Source organism: Syngnathus leptorhynchus, chromosome 1 (assembly GCF_054491065.1).
Source record: "Syngnathus leptorhynchus isolate UIUO chromosome 1, UIUO_Slep, whole genome shotgun sequence".
NCBI lineage: Eukaryota > Metazoa > Chordata > Actinopteri > Syngnathiformes > Syngnathidae > Syngnathus > Syngnathus leptorhynchus.
In genome coordinates, this window is record NC_141195.1 from 10270598 (window position 1) to 10294918 (window position 24321).

General features: G+C 40.9%; 1 protein-coding gene across 2 annotated transcripts in view; it reads left to right on the forward strand.

Moving 5' to 3' along the window:
* The window catches only part of agrn (agrin), a 184733-nt gene that overhangs the window by 103439 nt on the left and 56973 nt on the right, over positions 1–24321 (forward strand). For both annotated transcript variants that reach the window (XM_085914793.1, XM_085914800.1), the window contains 5 exons: positions 2466–2690; positions 4700–4906; positions 13458–13679; positions 19716–19913; positions 20055–20255. In XM_085914793.1, the coding sequence (XP_085770919.1) occupies positions 2466–2690; positions 4700–4906; positions 13458–13679; positions 19716–19913; positions 20055–20255 (1053 nt within the window). The remainder of the gene's footprint in view (positions 1–2465; positions 2691–4699; positions 4907–13457; positions 13680–19715; positions 19914–20054; positions 20256–24321) is intronic.

Here is a 24321-nt window from a genome sequence, read left to right on the forward strand (position 1 = left end):
ACATACCATTATTTTCCCACTTAAAGACACATTCACGAGCTATTTTTTATCCAATCACAAGTATTCCTGCAAGCAAGGCCAAACATATGAATTGTTTGTTGAGTGGAGTAGTTGTGAATTGAACAAAACATAAAACTATGAAAGCATTGTGAAGTTATTTGTGCAGCAAACAAACAAATACAAAACACAAAGAAAAACTGTACATTTCTATTCTGACACGCTCCAAACTAATGATAGTATTTTCTCGCAAGCTAAAACTGCTTGTTGTTTTTCTCATCTGCTTTATCTACTACCTCTGGCTATTATTTCTCCTTCACATACTCCACTTACTTACAATGCACCCCTGCTAATTCTCATTGTTCAGTCCCATTTTTTTCTTTTTTGCCTCACACCCGCACTCCTGTAGTGTAAACTGTTGTTCCTCTTAAGTAGCACTTGTCATTTTCACATGGGGCGCCCACACCGCGCCACCCACCCCCACACAAACCTGTTTTCCTCTACCAATGGTTGTTTACTCCCAAGGCGATCCTTTTTCCCCCTCTTTTGTTGTGGAGAGCCAGATGGAGAGAAAGCACAGTAGTTTCTCTCTCTCAGAGACAGAGCCTGGTGGTGGGCAACGGGAGATGGATATGCGGGTCTGCAGACAGAAGGTTGCTCACATAAATCCAGCCCGAGTCGGCCCATGGGGAGCGGTGCTTCCCCGATTTATCCGCGCTGCTAGTTTCTGCCGCAAACAGGCCATTCTTTTTGTAATTACCCTCCTTGCTCGGCTGGAGGAGAGCAGGGGATCTTGGAAGCTGTTCTTCTCACTTAATGGGAGGTAATGGTGTTGCTCTCAAGTATTGGCCTGGCTGGCACTGAGGCGCTGCGTTATGCAGAGGCACCACGTGCAATGCACCATGTGTAATGCCATCAAAGACCGCTTTGCTTATCTTCTCAAGCTTCTGCATCGCGCTGCTGGAAAAGAATCCTCAGACTCTCAGATGCCAGACCGCACTGTCCTTCGCATTGCTGCTCTTTGTATTGCTGCCAATGATAATTTGGAAAACATTTTGCCTTTTTAGGATTTTGGGCTCTTCAAGAGTACTAACAATCAATTTAAAATTCAATGATAAATTGATTAATTACTGTAAGTCATCAATTAAAACCTTGTAAATTAATTATTGGTTGAAAATATGGATCTACTGTGTCTGGATAAACAAACTTTTTTAGTGGTTTACTCCATCTAAAATTGACAACAAAAGTGTAAAAAGATCATAGTTTTTGAAATGACTTGACTATTGAATTGAAGATAGATTGTCTTTTTTTTCCATTCCATTCTTAGTATATACAGCACCATTTTAAAGAATCGTCTTATTTCAAGGTCAGGTCTCAAAGTGGAATCGATCACAGCAGTCAAAACCCAGACATCCATGTAAGACTGCAGCATTGTGTGTTTGCTTGGAACTTAAATGTGAAGCAAACTACATTTAATGCGGCCATCACATTCAGAACCCATGCATGCAAACATACAAGAGTATTCAAAAACAGTTTTGAAAAATAAAAGTAAGAATAAAAATCACCCAATTCATTTTTAAAAACTAGAAGCTGCAGTCTGTTTAAATTGAAATGACATTTGTCTAAGTGCACCTACATGTCACAACCACAAAACTAAGTTGTGTTTTTTTGCTTTAAACACACACTCTGAAAACCCTGAGCAGTTTTTCTTCAGATATCACCAACTATTGACACTGTAAGGTTATTTCAGGTCTTTAGATTGTTTTTGCATATCCATAACAACATTGCTATCAATGCATTTTCCTTCTTTTTAATTACCCTGATAGGGCGCTCCAAGTTATGACATTCACATTTTATGTCTTGAGTTACACAGCTCAGAATACTTGTTATGTCTTGGGCGAAGCGCGGCTGCCTTTTAATGCCACACGGCAACATAAATCCTTTGTCTTGCCTCGTTCTAAAAACGTGTCGAGCAGGATAAAGCCCAGAGTCTTGTTGCGATGCGTCGCAACGTTCTCTTGCTCATCCACAAACCAATCCCATTATGATCCAGGGATGATAAGGCCAAACAGGATAGCCTGCAACGAAGGAACAGCTATGAAGAGCGAATCCAACTGACTACCTCTATCTCATTCCTTATCTCCTTTACGATCAAGAGCACACTCGGAGGTGCTCTCAGTCTCTAGGCTAAAGATAATATACTTTGTAATATATGTGTAGCAAAGCAATAATGGAAGAGTTTTCTTCCATTGGCCACTTTCTTAGGCTAACCTCCACTCTTCTACTCTGACAGTCATATCTATTTCACCTGGTACATTAAATGGGCCTCTCATCTCCACCCAGAAATTGTAATTAAAACATAATACCAGGTATTCATTGGTTGTACGGGTAACATTTCTCCTACTTTGTCTTCTTCCTGCCGTGTCGCACCAGTCAGTTAACATATAGGCATGTGTGTTTCTCCACAGACCCTTGTAAAGACAATGAGAATAGTCTCAACACATTGTGCCGGGTCGAGGCCCTCACCCGCCAGCCGCTCGTCTTCAGCTTGCCCGGGTCGTGCCCCCAGGCTAGCGAGCCGTTATGCGCCAGCGACGGTAAAAACTACCCCAGCGAGTGTGCCATGAGAGCAACGGGCCTGCAGAAAGGCATCAAACTCAGGAAGATCCACGGGGGACGATGCAGAGAGCTTGGTTAGTGTCCACTTAACCTTGCACACTTTTTGTTCCTCCAATCCACTCTTAGATGCTGTTCCCCTTCACCACAGTGTCATGCATACAACCATTCACAGACATTTCTGCTTAATATTTGACGAGCTAACATTAAGACCTCACCCCAATTTAACCCCTCTCAGTGCTATTGAGATAAATAGTTTTGAGGCCTTAGGGTCAGTCCCATTCAAACATTAGCCTCCTCCAGCATGATAAGAGCCTTCAAACGGTATAAGTAGGACAGGAGGAAAAAGAAACCATTGTTAACAAATAGTTGTCAGCTTGGAATATTTGCCTGATAGGCTTCTGAAGACCATTTTCCCCGCTGAGTTTTCATCAGAGACGAGCACAGGAATAGCGGCGAAGGTTTAGGACAGCCGCGTGGACAGACTGTAATACGTGTTGAACATCAAATACAAGAACAGACAAAGAATATCCGTCTTCTTTTTTAGAGTTGTCAGTGTCAAAGGATGAGAAACGCTTTGAGACTACAAACTGAAAACCGCAACATTCATTCTTTCATTCACTCTATAGAAGGAAATGATACGGAAAGTGTAGTTGTTTTTGTGGGGGGTTTTTCTGAGATATTAATTTTGTTTCTCTAATTAACATTTTTGGCAGTGTTGACTGATACACACTTGGTCGCAAAAGTTCCATGTACGTGTGTGTGTGTATGTGTGTGCTAACTTGCACCTCTCTCCCAGCCCTTTCAGTTATGGCAATTTTAAATTAAAGAACAATCCAATTTGAGAAACCAATCCATGAAATCATATCCCTTAGCAAATTACAAGTTGGGAGCTAATCTAAATGACCGTTTCGACATGCTGTTGCACATCCTTGTGGCCCCCTCAATCAGATTGAGCAGCAATGTAATTAAGTGTGACATGCTTTTAAAGAAAGCGGGGAAAGGAATTGGATTGCTGTACAAATATGATCACCGATCGGCAATGAAATAATTGTGAGGCCTTGAGATCGCTGCGAGAACAGAGGCCTCAAATTGGATTTTCTCACTTTGCCGCTAAATTTGCCATTTAACGCAACCAGTTAATCTTTTCTTCATTTTCCAAGAGAAGTTTTGCTTGGTGAGATGAAAAGTAAGGAATGTAACAGTTTAGACTTGGCTGTAAAAATGTAATATTCAAAGACAGTCATATAAGACTTTTTGTGGTGGAAGTATAAAGTTTAATGCTAAGCTTCCCATTACATCATTAGAACGTCAGTTACGACAACACTACAATCACTCAAACCTTGAGAATGCATGTAAATAGCCCTTTTCAAATAGTGGGGTGGGCACCCCTGAGGAGTGGAGTCGGGGTGCTTGGGGAGGGGCACATAACCAAATGGGAACATTTTTTTTTCCCTTTTTTGCCAAAATGGGAAGTAAAGTGTAATTCCACATCCACTAAAATAGATGGCCAGTGGCGCTCTCATTGTTATAGTGTCTATAAAGTTATTCATCAGATTTGGATGACTTTTTTTGTTTTCTTTAATGTAAAGATACAATGTCATGCTTGCAGAGGTGTGCTTATAACAATTTAGGTTCTTAAACCAATCAGCTTCTGGTGAGCCGTGATTGGTTGTGACCTGAGACTTGAGCAAGTGTGAGATAATTGTCACTCCACAGGAAGTGGCAAAAACGGCCCCACCCTGTGATGAATAAAAACGGGGCAATTTTTCTTCTTAACACACGCAATATGAATCAGAATACCGTCTTTACACTAGTGGGGACTCTCACACAGCTAATTATTGTAAAGAACATTTTTATTTCAACTAACGAGACATTCTTTTTTTTCTATTTTTCAATAAAACAGTCAGTTTCAGAATTGGCAGCGTTTTCATCTTTTGAGTATGTTTAGACTCAAAGTGAAAGAAATCAACACCATATTTTTAGAATGTAATGTTTTGAAACAAACACTGCTCATGTCAAACAAAAATCTACTCACAATAAAATTTTAACCAATCATCCCTGGATTCCCGTTTCCTTGTTGCAGACGAATGTACGGAGGAGTGTCGCTTCAACGCCGTGTGTGTGGTCGAGCAGCTGAATGCTCGCTGCTCTTGTGATCCCATCGAGTGCGACGGGACGTACAAGCCCGTGTGCGGCAAGGACGGCCGCACATACACCAACGAGTGCGCACGTCGCAAGGCCGAGTGCCTGGCCAAGACTCTCATCCCTGTTAAGCATGCGGGACCCTGTGGTGAGTGGACCAAAGGGAGGAGGACAAGATGTCCTTTTACCCGCTTCCCTCCTTCTTTTCTCTTCTTCCTGTCATAAGGTTTAGTACCACATGTCTTAAATGGTTCAATGATGCTCTTTGAAAAGGGGAGGGGCAACTCAAGCCTGTGCCTTCACTTCACTCGTTCATCTTTGAAGCTCATCCCTCCATCTCCAACGACACTCGCATGATCCATTCATCCACGTCCGCCTCGATCTTTGTCTCACTGTCTTGCGTGTTGTCTAAAAGAAAAGCTGTTCTTTCTTGTTGCAGTGCATCAGTCAGTTCGTCTGTCTGTCTGTCTTTGTCCATGTTGGCTGTGTCTCCCTGGCTGTCTGGCCGCAGGTGGAAAGTGGGGTCAGCCAATGGGCGACCTCATCAGATGGATGCTGGGGGGGTGAAGCCTTCCTTCCCCTTTGCTCCGAGCCGACGGAACAGGAGGGGTCTTGTACCGCTGCTCTTCTTCCTGTCTCCCTTTTTTCCACTCTTAATGCACAGATATGATCAATGAGGTTGGAGAAGGCTGCCTACTGTTTCCATTATTATCCCAAAGCTACCCAGCCAAGTTTTTCTTTTTGTTCTGCATGCTGCAGCGCACGCCACCTCCTAAACTCAAAATTACCCAAATTGGCCTGTTCATCATTTTCCAAAATATTGATCAAAAACCCTTGCAGCTGCAGTCTTTTGAAAACGAAAGCCATCACGGCCAATTTTACTGCCACATGTTTTTTTGAGTGGAAGAATGCTCTTTTAAATTCAAACTTATAAATTCCCTTTTCATTCCGAGGCGATACAAGTGCAGCACAGAATTTAATAAAATTGAGTTTATTCATAAATATAATGGCAAAATGAGTTTTCAGGCAAGGAAGTACAGCATTTGAGCGTTGTTTTATTTCTTAAAAAGGTACGCTGACATCTTTTCTGCCAACGATTCCAACTCCAAGGAGTCACATGACCTTTTTCCTGAGCGAGCCGATGGGACTGAATGCACACTAGCAGATTATCTGATGAACACATCACGATGTACATACTTTATATTTGGCGCTATGCCAGAGCTGAATGCCAAAGTGGAATGACAATGGCAACGCTGATGTGTTTTGTTTTCGTTCCTCCCAACAACTCCACCCACATTTTTGTCTTGTTATTCGACTTCCTTCTCAATATCTCCTCCTCCCTCGCGCATCATGTGGCTCATTTCTGTGTTTGCGCATGTGTTTTAATGCATTCGTATTAAAATTTGCATATTGTTCAAAGGAGAACACCACAAACGTCAAAGCTTGAGTTTGTTTTTTTAATTAAACATCAAAAGAGAAAAACATATAGGAGCCCACCGAGACAGTGAGCTTCGTCAAACTGTTGCATGCAATATACATTTGCACTTTTTTCTTCTGTTTTAGTAGAACTGACAGCAGATTAGGTTAGTCACTGTCTTTAAAAACACGATAGAGATTAGCAGAATTGGAAATGACCGGAGCTCCTTCAGTACTCGTGTGATCAATCCATAAGGCAAAAAAGCTGTGGAAACATGACGCAGTGTGAAGTTTCCTCTGCGATGCTTGCATGTTGACACTTCAGCAGCAGCGGCAGAAAATGTCAGCCTGGTGCGCAAACACAATCAGTGCCTCCAGGCTTGGGTTTCATGTGGAAGAGGTTGCGTTTGGCTCTGTTTGCCTTGCATACTTGCTGCATTTGCTCTCAGTGATGGATGCACGTCAGTCAGGGTTGTAGTCAGACACTATTCAATTTGCAGTACAGGTTAAATGACGGTTGAGTCAGTACTAAAATACATATACCATCATTTTATCAAGTCGTCATTAAGCTCCATGTATTTCAAGAAAATGTCCAAAATAGTTTCTTGCAATTTCAACAAAAGCAACAACTGATAACAAATATCTAAATGATATTGTTATTTAGTCCACTACATTTGAAGGACCACTGAAACCTGAGCTGGATTGCGTACCGAACGTTGCAGTTTGGTTGAAAGGGCAATTTTGATTACACTTAAATACATTTCAGATTTTAGATTTGATTGTTGTCGAGAACTACCGTATTTTCCGGACTATAAGGTGCACCGGACTTTAAGGCGCACCTTCAATGAATGGCTTATTTTAAAACTTTGTCCTTATATAAGGCGCACCAGACTATAAGGCGCACCATTAATGCATCATGTCAGATTTTTAATCCAAATCAAATCATTCTCCGTTTTATCTTTTTTATTTCAACTTCTGATGCAACAAATTACTTAATAATCACAAAATAATGATCCATAGTCTTTTTGATTCATGATTCATAGTCTTCAGCGGGCCACTTATGATTGATTTCATGACACAATGCTTCGGGCCAGTTTATATTTAGTAATTTGGTCCATATATAAGGCGCACCGGACTATAAGGCACCCTGTCGGCTTTTGAGAAAATTTTAGGTTTTTAGATGCGCCTTATACTCCGGAAAATACGGTATACTGAATTTCCTATTTCACAGTTTTTATTCTTGAAGCCCACATTGTACATCCCTTCCAGTAAATTCTTTAATGAACCCGATCTCCTTTAGTCTTCAAACATCGGCTTGCTGGATGATTCGTTTGAGCTTTTGCAAGATATTTGCTTTCATCTGCTTTGACTGCTTGTGATGATTTGTCGTATAGAAATTATTACCTTCTATGTTGAGTGTAGGCCACACTGTAGTTCAATAATACACCAAGCCAAGCACAATTGATTAAAGCGTCCTAATCACAAAACCTCCATCTCAGTTTGTCTCATTAGAAGGGGAGACATATCTATTGTGGTTAATTTATGGATAAGCGATCGTAAATCCTCACAGATGGCTTTGTTAGTCATTTCCCTATGCGGTGCACAGAGATGAATTTTAGCCTGTGGTAGTAAAATGTTGTTCCCTCCCCCCCATCCTTATGATGGCAGCACAGCTTGGTTTGAGAAAGTAGACAATGATAGATTGTGACAATTGTTCAGCTGTTCTTAGATGGGGAATTATTTGTCGAGATATGTTCTGGGGACCTTTTTTTTCTTCGCCCCCTCACTACATCATGTCAGAAAGGCAGAACATTTTTGACAGATTTAGTTTGAAACAGATTTGATTTCAAACTTTTCTTGCAAAGTTTGAATAGGATTTGGGGAAACATGAAATGAAAGTAATATGTGTTTAAATGGCAATTATGGGTAGTAATTTGTTGTTGCTGTGTTTTTATCCCAAGAAGCCACTTTGTTTGGTGTTTCAAATACTTTCTATGGTGCGGTTTAATGAGAAAGTACCAGTATATACAAACAATATCGATTGTGTAAGTTTATCCATAAGATTTTGAAAACCTCTCGATTGTAAGTCAGATGTGCTAACCACTATTCCACTGGGCTGTCACTCCAAGTTACATGCTGCAATACACCTTGTGTTTTGTGCAATATATCCCCAAGTAATTTATAAATGCTCCATAAAGGGTTGCAATATTTGAACTGCGTGAAGTTTATGGATAAGTTCACACCTGTTGGCAAGGTGTATCTCTTCTTCATCACATGCAAAACATGCAGACATTTTCTTTTATTTAATTATGAATAATCATACTCAATAGGTTTCAACATCAACGTGTCAATAATATGGAAGAGGACATGCCTGAATTTGGCAGGAAAGATCCAGTAAGTGGGCCATGTCCCTGGAGCGCGCTGGGCATTAACAATCAAAATGGCTCAGTGGGTCCCCCACGTGTCATTGTACCTGTGCGCAATGTACTCTGCCTAATGTGCTTTTTTTGGCTCTTGTCTGTACCGCCCGCAGCTTGGTAAAAGGATATTTGGATCTGCAGCATGTCAGTGCGTCAAAGACATGCCTGCATTGCCATTTATTGCCGCTGCTGCTGACTCCCGTCTTACTAATGCATGGTGGATGCATTCACGATGCAAAAGAATAAACCTACTTCAAAGGGTTATAAACTAATTAGGGTTTGAACTAATTACAATTTGGCGCGGGGGGGGGGGGGGGGTAATGTGAACCCTTTTTCTACCTCGGAGGTTCTTTTTAAGCACGCTAACAGATGTGGTCTTCAGTTTTTCTTGGTTCAAATGTATGTAGCTACTCACAAATTGCATATTGAAGGATTATCAAAACATCTGGAGGGTTTCTTGTGCTTTTCAATAGGTGTCTACTGTTTTTTTCTATTCTTGGCCTGGCCCAGTCTTTACCCCCCGTGGATAGTTTGATTCAAACATCTTTTAGGATTGTTTATTTTGCTAAATTTTTTAATTAAAATCATGTCAAGGAGGCTTGATCATTTTCAGAATTTCAGAATTGCACAAGAATTAGCCAACTCAAACCTGTCATTTACCTTTCAAAGCAAAGTTAAATCATTTCTATATATTTAGAAATACTGATTGCATACAATCCCGAGTTACATCACAAACAGACAGGTACCACAGTATATCCCAAATTCCATATATTACTATTCTATTTCAAGAATCAGATTGATTCCCAATTGTACTAGGAAATGTTACTATACATGCAAGTTTGCCATTTTAAGGTGACATACTATCAGCTAATGCTATGCCAGTATGCCACAGCCTCTCGAAGGTGACCTATGGTGAATCATAACTTGTGTTCATTTGTACCCGAGTTACCTCTTGAGGTTTTCACTCCAACTTTGACTTGCTGAGTTTTGAGGGCTTACTTCAGCCCAAGTGCAGTTTCTGCTAATCAAGTTAATTTGAGGAAGTGCGGTGGGAAGCAGATTGACAGCAGGCAGACGGCCAATCCAAGTAACGTGCGCTTCAGGCGATTCTCCGCAAGCAGAAAATGTCGAGCTTATTTGGGTCAGCAGGGTGTCAAAAGTGACTTGAGGTTGCTTCATGCCGCTGGGCTGTGATGAAATCAAGCAAAGCTGCACATTTGCAAATTGGGTATAATTTGATTTGATTACTCTCGGAATGCTGTCTCTTGGCTTTGATTGGCAGTGCAATTAATGACATCAATTGCAAATATATAAAACTTCACATCTGAAAAGTAAAATGCTTTGATGTTCTTGGAAGTACAGAATTTTACGATAGAGAAGCATTGCGTTTTCCTGGTCACCTGATTCTAGGCAGAATTCACATGGCTAAATCAAAAGTGCCCCAATGGACAGTCAAAATGTACTCTGTATTACATTTAAAATGCACCATGGTCTTTGCTGAGAGGCCCCCCTTGCCCCTCATAATTATTCACGAGTAGTAGACAGACACAGCCCACAGGGTATGTCTTCTCCTTTATGTTAATAGACTTTTCCTTCCTGGATATCATACACGAACGTCTTAATGCAAAAGGGTGACAAGGGATTTTGATCAAAGGTTGGCAAGTTTAAAAATAATTAAAAAAAGACAAGTTGTTGCTTCGTGTGCATTGGCTGTGTCTCACTGGAACGCCGGCTTATAATGGGCATGTAAGGTCTTTCCCTCGGCCAGTTGGCCGCCGCAAGTGTCACCTGGAATGCGCCAATCCCACAAACTGCAGAGGTTGGACTTCAATTACCTATGTATGAATTGAGCGGCACTTACCTAAATATTCCCCTAGCAATTTGGCAGCATGTTACAGGAGTTTAATGAGACTGCATTATCCCCACTTGTCTGCTTTGTGTGTGTTAGAATTTGGATTGTAGGGTTGTCGCTTTATAATTATTTAGGACTTAGGCCTGCAGTGGAATTTCCCAAGTGCTGTTCCAAGTTAACAGCTGTATAGTAAAACTAAAACAAAAGTGTAAAGAGAGAAAAATGGAAATATATTAAATTTTGTACTCACCCTGAAGTCTTCGACTTAGAATGAGCCTGCAACAGGAGGATTAGTGCATCTGCCTGGAATGAACGGATCTTAACTTTGGGATAATGGCATCTATTTTCTTTAAATATATTATCCCTTACCTGTATGTATAACCATAGCATCTAAATTCTGAGGTTGCACTGTAATCCATTTTGGACCTTAGCCTTTCCGGATTTACGTTGATGCGACATAGAATGTAAAGTCCTTAACTTGTGCAGCAGAATTCTTTATGAATGTCCTCATTTTCCATCACCGTCACATTAGGCCGATGCTTCAGCCTGTGGAGCGACAACAATGCCTTGGCTGAACTGCCAAAGTATTTGGCTGTGCAGATGTTCCCATTCAGCCGTCACTTTCATGAATAAATAACTTGCCGTTTTGGTTCATTCTGCGACAGAAACACAGATACATGCATGACGTGTTGCATTTAAGGGTTCGGGAAAGGGAAAATAGGAAATATTACCATCCCACAGGACTATGTTAAGAGCACTCTAAAGCCTCTTCTTCCATCTGAGAGAAAAATCAAATAAATCTTAAATTTCTTATTGTGCAGCACGAATTTTTACACTTAGGGAGAGTCGTCTTTTTTTTTTTTGTTCCTGACACGCTTTCCCATTAATAAATCAGGCGGAAAGTTTGCTCCCAGGAAATGGTAGTGTGATAAAAAGAGTTGGGGATGGAAATACTTTGATCTTTTTTACATGGGAGACAAAGGAACTATCGCAGGCTGAGGTTGCTTGTGACTTTGTCTGGTGAACTTTTGCACAGGCCGAAATTAAGCTCAAGATTGCACGCTTTGAAAAGGATGTTACAGAAGCTTTTCTAAAAGCTTGCCTGAATTCAACTTGTGCTAAACATCCTAAGTGTTTATGTGCACCTCTGGTGTCTCTCATGATGTAGCAGCAGAAGACCACATACTATATAGAAGATCTTTCATAACCCCAAAACAATTACATGTTCAATCAAAGCACTACAGAAGAGTAATGTTTAATGTTATCGTTTAATGTTATCGTTTAGATTTTTAATACTCACTTACAGGGTATCCCCAGTTTGCAAATTCCACACATTTTTACCCCAGTTTAACCCAAAAACATTTTCTATACAATTCAAGTATTTCTAGCTGAATTCCTTTGACAACAGATTGTTTTGAGTCATTGACGATTATTTCATATTATTTTCATCAAACAGGGACTTTCATGCTCATTGTGTCTATCAGATATTAATATAACGTGGCTAAATTGTACACAATCAAGATTTTGGGGCCGGTCAACGAGGTGAAAAATAGATAACCGATCAACAATCCGATCAAAAGATGGACTGAATCTATTTAAACAACTTGTTTATTAACTGTAAATAAAATAGCTACAATTTGCAATTTTAATTTTGAGGGGAGATTTGAACTTCTGGTTATTTTTTAAATTATCTTTTACTTTGGAGTATCGACAATGGCAGCACAAAATTTGTGCGATGTACGTGTTAATTTGCAGATCCGATTAGTAACTTCAATGATCAGCAAATTATAACATTGCAACTTCACCAATTTCGCAGAAAAATGCAAAATATTTGCCAATCCAGTCCAGCCGATCAGACCTGTGTAAAGTTTAAATGTTGTGGCATGCAATTTGACACAACGCCCAGGGTAGATCTCATCATACTCCAAGTATGCTTAAGGAAGCCCTTCATATGTAGTCGCACTAATGTTGGGCAATGGAAAGCCTACCTCCACAGCTTCCAACAAAAGCAACAAGTATAAATAGTCTTCAAATGAAGACTTCGGTCGCTCTGAAGCTTCACTGGCAATTTTTCATTAAGATTTATTTGCTGCTCTGACCCACCACATTTGGCAGGGAGGGCCATCCTTCATGGCTGAAAGCTTTGATGAAAGTCGCCTCTCCCGTACTTTGGATGCAAAAGTGCACACCGCCCTGCCGTCAGACCTCAATCTAATACTTCCATTGCCTCGTAAGGTTTTTAAGAATTGATTGAGTCAGGGCGACGGGTTCCGATCAAACGACTGTTCGAGTTTTCTCCTCTCCTGATCAACTCAGGTCGTGTCTGCCCCGCCTACACCCGTCTTCCAAAAACTGCGCAGAATCCAGCCTTGGTTTTAATGAAGCCGTGCTGAAGTGTAACACTGGAGCGGGCACTTCCCTGTGATGTTCACATTTCATATCTGCTTCTGCCCAGTAGCTTGCCGTTTTTTAAATTATTAAGCAGAAACCTCTTTCTTCTTTCTTTTCCTCATTATTTTTTTCATTATTTCTGTCTGTTCTCTATATGTTTTAGTCTCTTTGGCTGAATCCCTGGCTCTTGCTGAGATGCAAATGGCAGCCTTTGAAGGGGCACAGTGGGAATGTCAATTAATCCTGACGTTTTTTCCGTAGCGCAACTATTGTTCGTAGGCTTTTTCATCTCTGTTGTGCCACGAGGCAGCATTTTTTTTTTTTTTTGTCTTGGCTGGTGCCACCAGTATGAGAAGACTCCTCAAAGATTTAGGATACACCAGAACAGCCACATAGGAAAGGAAATGAGGAAAATGCATCACAGAAACAGTGTGGTATTGCATAATTGTATTTTTTCCCGCCTTTTCATTTATTTTTAACAATTCTCAGTATCGCTGTACTCCAAATTGTCACCTTTTGCCCGTTGTAACCCAAGGCTATTCTCCAACCTCTGGTTGACATCATTGCTCCCCATCACCGTTCCATAATAACGTTCTGTCCTTTGGGTTGTTGGCCTTCAGATCTCCACACGCCGAGCCCCTGCTTGGATAAGGTGTGCCATCACGGCGCAGTGTGCGTGGTCAAAAACGATGAACCCGTGTGTGAATGCCCGGAAGCCTGCCCTCAAACGTCAGACCCGGTGTGCGGTTCTGACGGCAGCAGTTATGGCAGCCCCTGTGAGATGCGAGCGATGGGCTGTGCTCTACAGAAAACCATCCACATCCAGCATAAAGGACCTTGTGGTGAGTATCTGCATGTTATACTAACAACAATATGCTGAAACCGTTTTGTACAAAGATGGACTAGAGTTAGTCAATTGATTTACTATACTATTTTTGGCAGAACTTGTGTTACTTTGTCTAGAACGTACATAACAATTCAGTGCAATAAAATTAGCTAACACATTACCGATACAGTATTTAGACACTTTATAATGACAAAGGGTTATTTGTAGTCTAGTGGTTCTCACAACTGACTTTCCTTGAAGCTGATGGGAATCAATTCACACTCAATGCGCCTTTCAAAATTGCTCAGTGACAAAACGTATACAGTACATTGCCACTTACACTATATATACATAGACAAGAAGAATAAGAGCCTCAGTTCGAAACAACAGACAGGAATGGAAAGAGATCCCCATGAATATATAATTGCCACTACGTGCTTACTGACGCAGAGGCGTAAATGGTTTCCTAGTCCTCTGCTGTCAGATCATGTTGCATCACGTTACTGTTTCACAGGTTACGGAATCAATGGCATACAAAAAACACAGGGCAAACTCTTGATTTTGGGCCTTTCTGTCGACTTAATTCTTTGTCAGACCTTTAGGTGTCGTGTTGCACTTTAGTCCCAATCAAAGAGAACACAGAGAATACTTGTGTGTAATTGGCTACATGAGTCACTTGGCATTATCCGGCTGTGTCGGCGCATCAGCTAATCATTAGGACACGGGGGACAATGAAGTTTCAAGTTGAACAAATATCTACAGATCCACTTTGCAGACACATGGTCCCAAGAAGAGATTTACAGCTTGTTACAGCCACTCAGTGAATACTCTCGATGCCATCTTGGCAGCCCAATTATCCCACCGGCTCCATTGGCGATTGAGTATTTTCTTTTTTGTCTTCTCACTTCACACACGTACACATTCAGCTAAAGTACGGCTGCAATCGTGTGCCGCGCCGCTTTCCCCAGACCTCCCTCACTCAATATCCCGTTCACAGCATTTTACGAGGATGGATTTTTGCTCTGCATATTTTGAAAAGAATATGGCTGCAGAGGGCCATCCGGAGTGATCAATACAGGTGAATTATTATCACTTTCCAGGTGTGGTATTGCATTCACCTTAAATTTGGAAACACTTAGTGTGATTGTGAGAATGCCTGGTTTGGTCTAACACAGATTACTCCCTTTATGCCTGCCTATGAAGATGATAATTTATATTCCATTGATTACTCACTATAAATTTAAACTGTTTCTGATATCATGGCAACAAGAAATGAAACTACCTCTCACTGATGGGTTGACACAAATGGTACCAGCCGTGCCACAGGTAAACGCCATGCATCTGTACTCAGATGAAGAAATTGGACAACGCAACACTCCAGAGAGAAATCTAACCCAATGGGTGGTTGTTGTTGTTGTTTTTTATTTTTTGTTTTCTAATTTTTGGCAGTATAGCCGTAACAAATGCCGAGCCAATGGTTTGCCTGGAATTGATCATGATCATGTGAGTTATTTTTGGGATGTTTGCATGACTTCATTCAGCCCAATCACAAATGATTCCCTGTAATCCCAGCTAATTATTATAGGCTATTTCCTCTCCTAACAGTGTTTATGAGTCAGAAAGGGAGAAGCAGAATGAAATATACAGTGGTGCAAACAGTTTACAAACAGCCCTATTGCAGAACAGTTCAATTTGTGAACATAATTGTGTAAAATTACTTTTTTTCACACTATTTTCAGTTCATGAATTGTTTTCGCAAAACATGCTTGGTAGGCCGATTGAGCACTCCAAATTGCCCCTAGGTGTGAGTGTGAGTGCGAGTGCAGATGATTGTTCGTCTCTGTGTGCCCTGCGATTGGCTGGCAACCAGTTCAGGGTGTCCCCCGCCTACTGCCCGATGACGGCTGGATTGGCTCCAGCATGCCCACGACCCCCGTGGGGACAAGCGATATAGAAAATGGATGGATGCATGGAATTGTTTTGGCATAGCCACGGAAGGCTCAATTGTGCTTTTTTTGCAACACATACTGTACACATAAAAAACACCAGCTAATCCATTGATGCCAATGCAATACCCTTGGATTATTTCATTTCGAAATTGGCCCGTGTGGTGGCGTGGCGGCTAGCTTGATTTACCAAGCCATCTTGCCTTACCCCATCAGAGTTTTATCAATAATTTAATTTTAAAAAGGAGATGATAGTTAAACATGGTAACGTGTTCATGTATGTGATCTTGTTGCACAGTCTGTCATCTGTCTGTTATTTAATTTTTGCTATAGCAATGAAAAATTCAATAATTAATTTATAGTGCTTTTCTCGGCACCCATATATGCTTTACATAGCTGCACATACACAAAGAAAGATAAAAAAAAATTACGCTTTGGCGGATGCAGCTGGAGTAGAAGGAAATGATGCTAGTGATGAGCAGCCCAGTGACAGCTAATTAGCAGGTTTAAGAAGGAAGCAAGGAGAAATCTACCCATGTTGTATCTTTAGCTACAATATGATTGCTTGCAACTGAGTGTCAAGTCATGTTTATCTATACTGACCCCAATCACAGAGACTTTTCATGCCCACAGTTCACAAATATTAATGACATCTCCTGATCTTAACCCCCCCCAGGAGGGCAAGGAAAAACAAGAAAAAAAACAGTGCATTCACTTTACCTTTCTTGCATCTTAATGTTCCTTCTCACCCAGGTTTGTTTACATTCTCCATGGATACCATTTAACAAAATAGCTGCCATATCCTGCATTATTCCCAAAGCATAATTATTTTGCACAGGGATTTCCTTGCAAATACACTGTTATTTCTTCAGAATTAAGTATGTAATATTGGATTGTATTTATTTATTCATTTTACCACACAGTGATTAAAACGAGGTTCTGTCCCTGGAACTTGTTGATTGCATTTCTGTTCATTTCAATGAGAAGCATTACCTTGGTTTGCAATGGTTAAATTTGTGGACCAATTTTACACTCTACAGAGGCTTTGATCCTGTTGTAAGAAACTGCCATTTTAGTCATGATTGAAGAATTTGCAGTTTGTATATACAAGAGATGAGAAAAATATGCATGCAGATTTACACAAAAACTTTCAAAAATGTGGAACCTGTGTGAAACAATAATTAAATTTTTGTTGAAATCCCCAAAAGGATACACTACAGATCATTTTTGGTCCACTTACATTTGGTCCAAATATACGTTTAGCAAAGTGAATCTCTAATTACTTTGTTGTGTTCCATTTTTAATACATGAAATGATAAATTATAACAGCTATCATAACAACTATTCATTTGATATGCAGCATTTATTCATTCAAGTAGTTGATGCTGCTGGCGATTTTAGAATATTGGCCATTGTTTTAGATGATACAGTTAGTGTATGTCATTCATCAGCTACTAATCCAGAGGAGCGATTCCCATCCACCTTCCCAATAAGGTTTTATGTGGCCTCCTGTGTGCTTATGTGTGCGCACGTTAGACTCCAATATGATTGTATTTCCATCCCCGAGGGCTGTTAAAAAAAATTGTTTATCTGTATGACTCAGGTGCAACCTTATAGCAATGTGAGTGACAGTCGTTATTATTCTTAAGATCTCAACTCCCCAGTCCCACCCGCCCGCTTAAATCCAGTCCCCTCTGGCATTTTTAGTGTTGTGTGACCTCGCCACCTTGTCTCGGTGGGCTGGGACAGACGTGCTTGGTTAATAGACGCCTCAGTTGGATGTAACATTCACCACAGGAATGGGGTCGTTGGTATGGCTTTAGCCAAACAGATAGAGCTGAGATGTCGGAAGGATGTGACAACAGGAAAAAAAATAACAACCTGCACCACACCAGATTTTTCCCTCTCCCACTGTTTTTTGAAATGGTAGACGCAGGAGAGGGTGATATATAAGTCGCACAAGCCAGAGGAAATAGGTTGACGGAAAAATAATGAAGAGGAGCAAACCATAAAGATTTATACGTATGTTTTGTTGGGGTGGAAGAAACCGTTAATTGGCATGGGCGAGGCAAGGCGTTGATGGCTTTGTCTACGGAGTTGTTCTTGCTTTTGTACTTCCACACAATTCAGTCCTCTGCTGTGAACGACAATTAACCATTAGATTTTCTTTTTCAAACTCATTTCTTCAGTGTGTAAGAAAAAAATAATCAAAACTCTAATATTTAGCTTGAACAGTCTGTCAAATAATGATGGACTAAAGATTTTTTGAAAGCACTGCACCTTTTGAATTTTGTGAAGTGGTATGGTTGAACAGTTTGGGTGAAAGGTCTTGCTCAGTTTCTTTGAGTGAATACAACCATTCCTCTTGGCTCTGACTCAGAAATAATCTTATCTTTTGTATGTCACACAGTGACATAAATACAAAGAAACAATTGGTTGAAGCTGTGGCAGAAATCTTCTATTCCAGTATTAATATAATCTACAGTCTAAGAGCATATTTGTCTTACTTTCTCTAATGGGGTTCAATCTCTGGCGCATTCAAGGCCACCAAAAGAGAAGAAAGGTATCAATCTGAGTGAAATAACTAACATCAGAAGTTTCCCGTCGAGGCCCATGCAGGGACTTTCAAGGGCACCCTTATGAACTCTAGAGTGTAATAAAGGAAATGAGCATTGTGAGAACACCTGTGTTAAATGCAGCATGAAAATGACAGATGCTATCATGGGTTCTTTTTGTGTCATTAAACCCAGCATCTTTGTTGTATTAGGAAGCCAATTTAAATCACACAGCAGTTAAATGTTCGAATCCAAACTCAAGTTGCTCGTATATCTGGTCGCAGACATGAGACTTGGCCGTACACATATCAAAATGTTCGTTGATAATGTGCCTTGAATGCACTTTACTTTACGGCCCCTGGGGCTGAAAGAGCCAAGCCCATAAAGATAGCCAAAATTGCTCAGACAAGAAATGCAACATTCATACATAACCACCAGCAATAAATTAACATTTTCCAAATATACAGGCATAAAAAAATGGGTCAGATCTGTAATTGTTTGTATTCAGACTTGTCTGTAGGGGTTGTTTTATTTATGTTTAAAGTAAAAGGGTGTTTCAACTGTTGCGTTTGTATTTTTGTTTACCTTTTACTTTTATGTGCTCTGGACAAATTCTCCTAAATTATCGTAAACACCAAATAGGCCTGCTAATAATTACAACAAAATCTTCAGTAACTCTTCTTGTCAAATAAGGCTGCCCTTCAATCTGATGTGTCTGTGATGCATTTTGTATTGAGGATCCGCTCTCGTGGAGAAGCAGCTAAGGGTCACAGCGCCTGCCTGATAAAAAGGCAAGTCCACTATCGGGATACTCACCTGATAACGGACAAAGCTCACCACTATCATTTCCTGATTTACGGCTACACACACCCGAGAGCAGCCCTAACGATAGTCAGCCCTAATTTAAATACTACAATTTTTGAACATAATACAGTTAACCTTTGATTTATATCACTCTTTAATCATTGTGATGCTGTTGCTATGACAAAACATTGACAGCTCTATCATTCGTGAAATTTAACATAGAACACACGTACGCTTTGCTCATCATGTTCAGACCTTTTCAGCTACCCAGAGCGAGTGACGGTATCCATCCATCTATCTATCATGATATTTGATTAGTTGTGTCAGGCTATCATCAAAAGCCGCCTGTGGTGCCAATCTATTCAATCTGATTCATGGAATATGTCTTGTTGCTGAAAAATTCAAAATTTACCTCTTTCTCAGTTTGAGCTTAATATAGAGCCGAGCTGGTTGCAAATGTTTTCACTTATGCTCAGCCGCTCTTGGGAATTTCAAGGATTTGTCTTCTTTTTTTTTTTTGTTCCCCAGCCTTGTCTTCAGATCTGAATCTCAATAGAGATATATGTGATTTTCATTCTGACTTGTTTTATTCTACAACTTGCCTCAGGTAGACTGTGCTTATGTGTTACTATCAATGTGCAAAATCTCCATTTCTCTTTTCCGAGTTCTTTGTTTATTGACTGAATCAAGAACGTGCCCTTAAAAATGATCAGCCACAGGCTAAATTTGACCTTATTTTCCTTGTAGACGAGGCCTGTGCCAACTGCTCTTTCGGGGCAATCTGCGAGGCCCAAAGTGGACAGTGCGTTTGTGCAACCGAGTGCGTGGAGTCCCACCAGCCCGTATGCGGGAGCGATGGGACCACCTACACCAGTGAGTGCGAGCTTCACGTACGGGCCTGCAAAAAACAGATGGAACTCCACGTGGTCAGCCAAGGGGAGTGCAGTAAGTAGTGCGTTCTTGTACTCGCTGCCCTAAGCCCAGAGCCGATTATGTATAAATTCTCAGGTTTATTATTAAAAATGATTAAAAAGGTTTTGTGCGTACCCTGGAAACCTCTGAGTGTGTGTGTGAACTTTTTTTCAGAAACATGCGGCAACACTATGTGTGCCTGGGGCGCCCGCTGTGTCCAAAGTAAGTGCGAGTGCCCGGCGTGCTCGGGTGAAGCGTTCTCTCCGGTGTGCGGAAGTGACGGCACCACCTACGAAAACGGGTGTGAACTCCACCTGTCCTCGTGCGTGCAGAAGAAGAGAATCGAGGTGGCCAAGGCAGGCAGCTGCGATGAAGGTAGGAAATGGACTTTGAAATAGCGTAATTATGTTAAGCAACCGGCCGTTGAAGTTGTGTAATCATCTTAATCGGCTGACCTGATGTACAGTCTACAGTCATCCGTGCTGTTTTTTGCTAATGGCCTTACTTGCCACCCGTCGCATGCTGATGAACTGGAGTGGAGAGAATGAGCTGGAACTGTGTCCATAAATAAAGCTCATCATGGGGAATGACAATTAATTCAGGTTGATTAAAGGCAGGGAAGTTGGACATTTGGAAATCATTTTCTTTGCTTCTTTTGTTGTGTGGACTCAGGCATCATGCTGCTTTGCATAAAAAAATGTTGAAACATTATTCAATAGGAGGCCAACACCTGCCTTCTTTACCTCAGTCTGCTTTGTATTCAGGCATCTTTCCACCACTTAAACCTGCTCTTCTACTTTATTGCCTTACCTACTTTCCACCTCAGACCTGATTTTAAAAATGGATGCAATGGCCTACCCTTTATGCAAAAAAAAATGCTGTATCATAAACAAATACATAACAATTTATTGCTAGCTTAGAAATATTACAACTGAACCTAATATTTTCAGTGGCATTATGTGTTAACTGTTGGTCTTTGATTTCCTACACAATTTCACTCTTAGTCTTTTGGTGGATAACCATCATTTTAGAAGCACGACCCAGTTACTCTTTACAGAGCTCTTAGGCCTATAGTTCACTCAGTGAGTTATTATCGTGCAGTGTTGTATTTTCTATGAATTTGATGTCATTCAGTGAGCAAATCATATCGGGATCAGCGCCAGGCGGCAATATTACATTCTGGAGCTCGACTCGGCGGGGGGCGGGGTTGCTGTCCTCTGGCTGTCATGCAGATGGTGGCACGCCGTTCCCCTCGTGGCTTGTGGGTGATCACAGCAACTAGACAACGTGCGAAGGGGAGCAGATTACTCCTGCCGGCAGGAGGGCTGGGTGGTAGAGAAGAGGGGCCAGGTGGAGGATAGTGCAAATAGACATGAGATGAATCCTTCTCCATTTCTACAGCTTGCCACGGGTGTTTCTTTTCTTCGCTTTTTCTCCGACACCCTCGGTTCCCTCATTGCCATTGTCTACCACATTGGCCGGGGGCCTGCGAGGCGACTCACGATGCCAAAGCCTCCTGTGGTAGATTTAACATCATTTCATTGACGGAAAGAGTGACCTTTTTTGTATGTAGAGCGTGAAGAAATCCGTTCCCCCAGCGTCAAACTCTGGTATTCATCTCCCGCTTCATCCACATTGTCTGCTAGTGGCCCCGCACTGAGCAGACAAACCTTCGCCTCCCCGAGGGCCCCCAACACTTGGTCGTGCTGCTTGATGGTTTAGTTTTTCCATTTCATTCTACGCCTAGTTCATACTGTCCCTGAGCGTTCGCCTCTTTCCATCACCAGCTCATTTTCATTCAGAGGCCTACACAATAGAATCTTGTCTCTTTTTTGTGTCTGCTCACCGTCGCTGCCTGTCTTGTCGCCTGCTCTAGTCTCTCTCCATTTTGCACTCATTTCTATTAAAAAAAAAATAATAATAATAAATCTAGCCCCTTGGGAAGAAAAATGTTACAGACGGCGCTTGAATTGGCTGTGATCGATAAGCTTCTACAGGGAGAAGCACAAAGCTTGCCTTTCTTGTTTGGTCTTTCAAACCCATCTAGTATATGATGTGCGGTATGATTGTTATTCATCAGAATCACATCTTGGTCGGTCACTCAGGTCAGTTAATTAAGATGGGTGAACACTATGCAAATTAGATTTATTTTGAGTCAGATTCTTGTCCAACAAATTTTTAATCTGGGTCGTTTACAAGCCTTGGAAGTCATCATTGGTCAATGTAAAATAGGGAAAAATAGCATTTAATGAACACCAATTACTGGCACAGATAACACACAGTTAAGAGAAACACATTGCTTTGTTGTTCGTGTTGCATTTAGCATTAGCATTCAGGATCCACTGATCTGTCTTCTCACTGATTTATTTTGACCGTCAGAAACACTGTCTCTTCGTCGGTCTGGAGAGTGGAGTACTGCAATGTTAGTACTGAAATAAGATTAAAAAAAGAAGAATACTTAATACTTCTAAAATAAATGAATGAATGAATGAATGAATGAATGAATGAATGAATGAATGAATGAATGAATGAAAAAGAATGCATGAATGAATGCATGAATGCATGAATGAATGAATAGATGGACGAATGAACGACGGAATGAATGACTGAATGAATGACTGAATGAATGAATGAATGAATGAATGGATGAATGGATGGATGGATGGATGGATGGATGGATGGATGGATGGATGGATGGATGGATGGATGGATGGATGGATGGATAAGACAAGCTGAATGCCTTAGCACTATGACATGGGATTTCATTCATTAAGACATTTTTTTGGGGTGAAAATACAATTTCTCTAACCTTGCTAAGAGGTCATAATTCTTGCTGTTCACCAAGAATTATGATGGCCCGTGAGTGGATTTATTCCAAAACAGACCAGGGCGAGGAACATGGAAACGACCGTAAATAAAACCAAACCAAACCCAACAAAACTCTCGTGGGTGTTTGAGTCAGAATGAAGCCACTTCCCAAGAGGACAGTCGGGTCCCTTGCATGCTTACATACGAAAGTATAAACACTACATACTAAGTGCCATCATAGTTGAAAACATCTTTAAATAAGTTCGCTACAGGATCCGTCTCACTGTCCATTTCCTTTGCAATCGATCACAGAATAAAAGCCCAGAGCTGAATTCGCTCACCCTGCTGCTGACAAAAGCACAACACCTCATCTAAGACAAATGTACCCACTTTTTGTACTTCAAATCGAGAATAAGTTCAGGAAGATGCTCTTTAAAAAAAAAAAAAAAGAAAAAACTCTTTAGTCTTGCTTGACAGAACCAAGTGGGGTAAGCATAAATTGGCCCTTGTTTTCTCTCAGCTTTAATTTAGCAGTAATGAAAAATGACTGTCCCCTCTGTCCACCACCTTACAGGAGAATTTATCACCTGTTTAATTTCACACTCGGGTTGGCCTGGCTTTAGCGTCTTTTTACCACTTGGGAAAAGTAGCTTGTGAGAGCAGTATGTTGCCCATAGTGCGGGGTAAAAGGTTATTGTCAAGTAAAATGCCAACAGAAGACATTGAAAAACAATCTTAACGTCACATTACAAAATAACAATACCAAGATATCAAACAATATTTATCAGTTGAAAATATTTTGGCCCATGTGAAAGATTGGGATTGATACCCAGATGGGAGTTTTGCACATTTTTAGAATTTCTGAGCACAGTACATGGCAAAATGTATACATACGTATATCTTACGTTTAATATTCCTCTCTAGTAGTGCTCAGTTCACTGGTAAATCTGCATTGAATTTATTTGAGCTCCAACAAGCAATTAGAGGCATCCAGATTGCAGTGCTAAATAAAGCACATGGTTTGAGTTTATCTTGTCTTTGACACATGACGATGTTTTTTGGCCCTCAGCAGACACGAATGGCCTGACTAATGTGGTCGAACTGAGATTTCCGCACTATTATTTCCTTGTCTATCACATCGACACTCTTTGGAGACATTTCGGACAAAAACATCCTCCTCCATTATTGACGTTGTCAAATGCTCAAATAGATTTTTTTTCTCTCCTCTCTGTCTATTTTGTATGCTATTTATTTGCTCTCCCTCTCCTCACCGCTGAATTTTAATAGAGGTCTGTTTGCTAAATAGATGGAGGGGTTTCGACTGGATGGGCAATGCAGAAAGCTGATGTAGTCATCTTGGCCGGGCACGCATTAATTGAAAGGTTCTCCAGCTGCATGGTGGGCACATTAGAGAGCAAAAGCTAATTAGGACTCCCCCGTTTGCCTTTCACTTTTTCTATATTCCATTCCTGTGTCTTATCGCTTCTATTTATTTGTCTCGGCTGGAGCAGAATACCAATTGGCTTGGTCTGCATTTCTCTTTTATTGTGTAGTGCTGAGCTTGCGCACCGGCGCCGGGGCAAGTAGCCAACCCTGGAATGCCTCTGCTGTTATTTCCATTCACTTCCTGCTC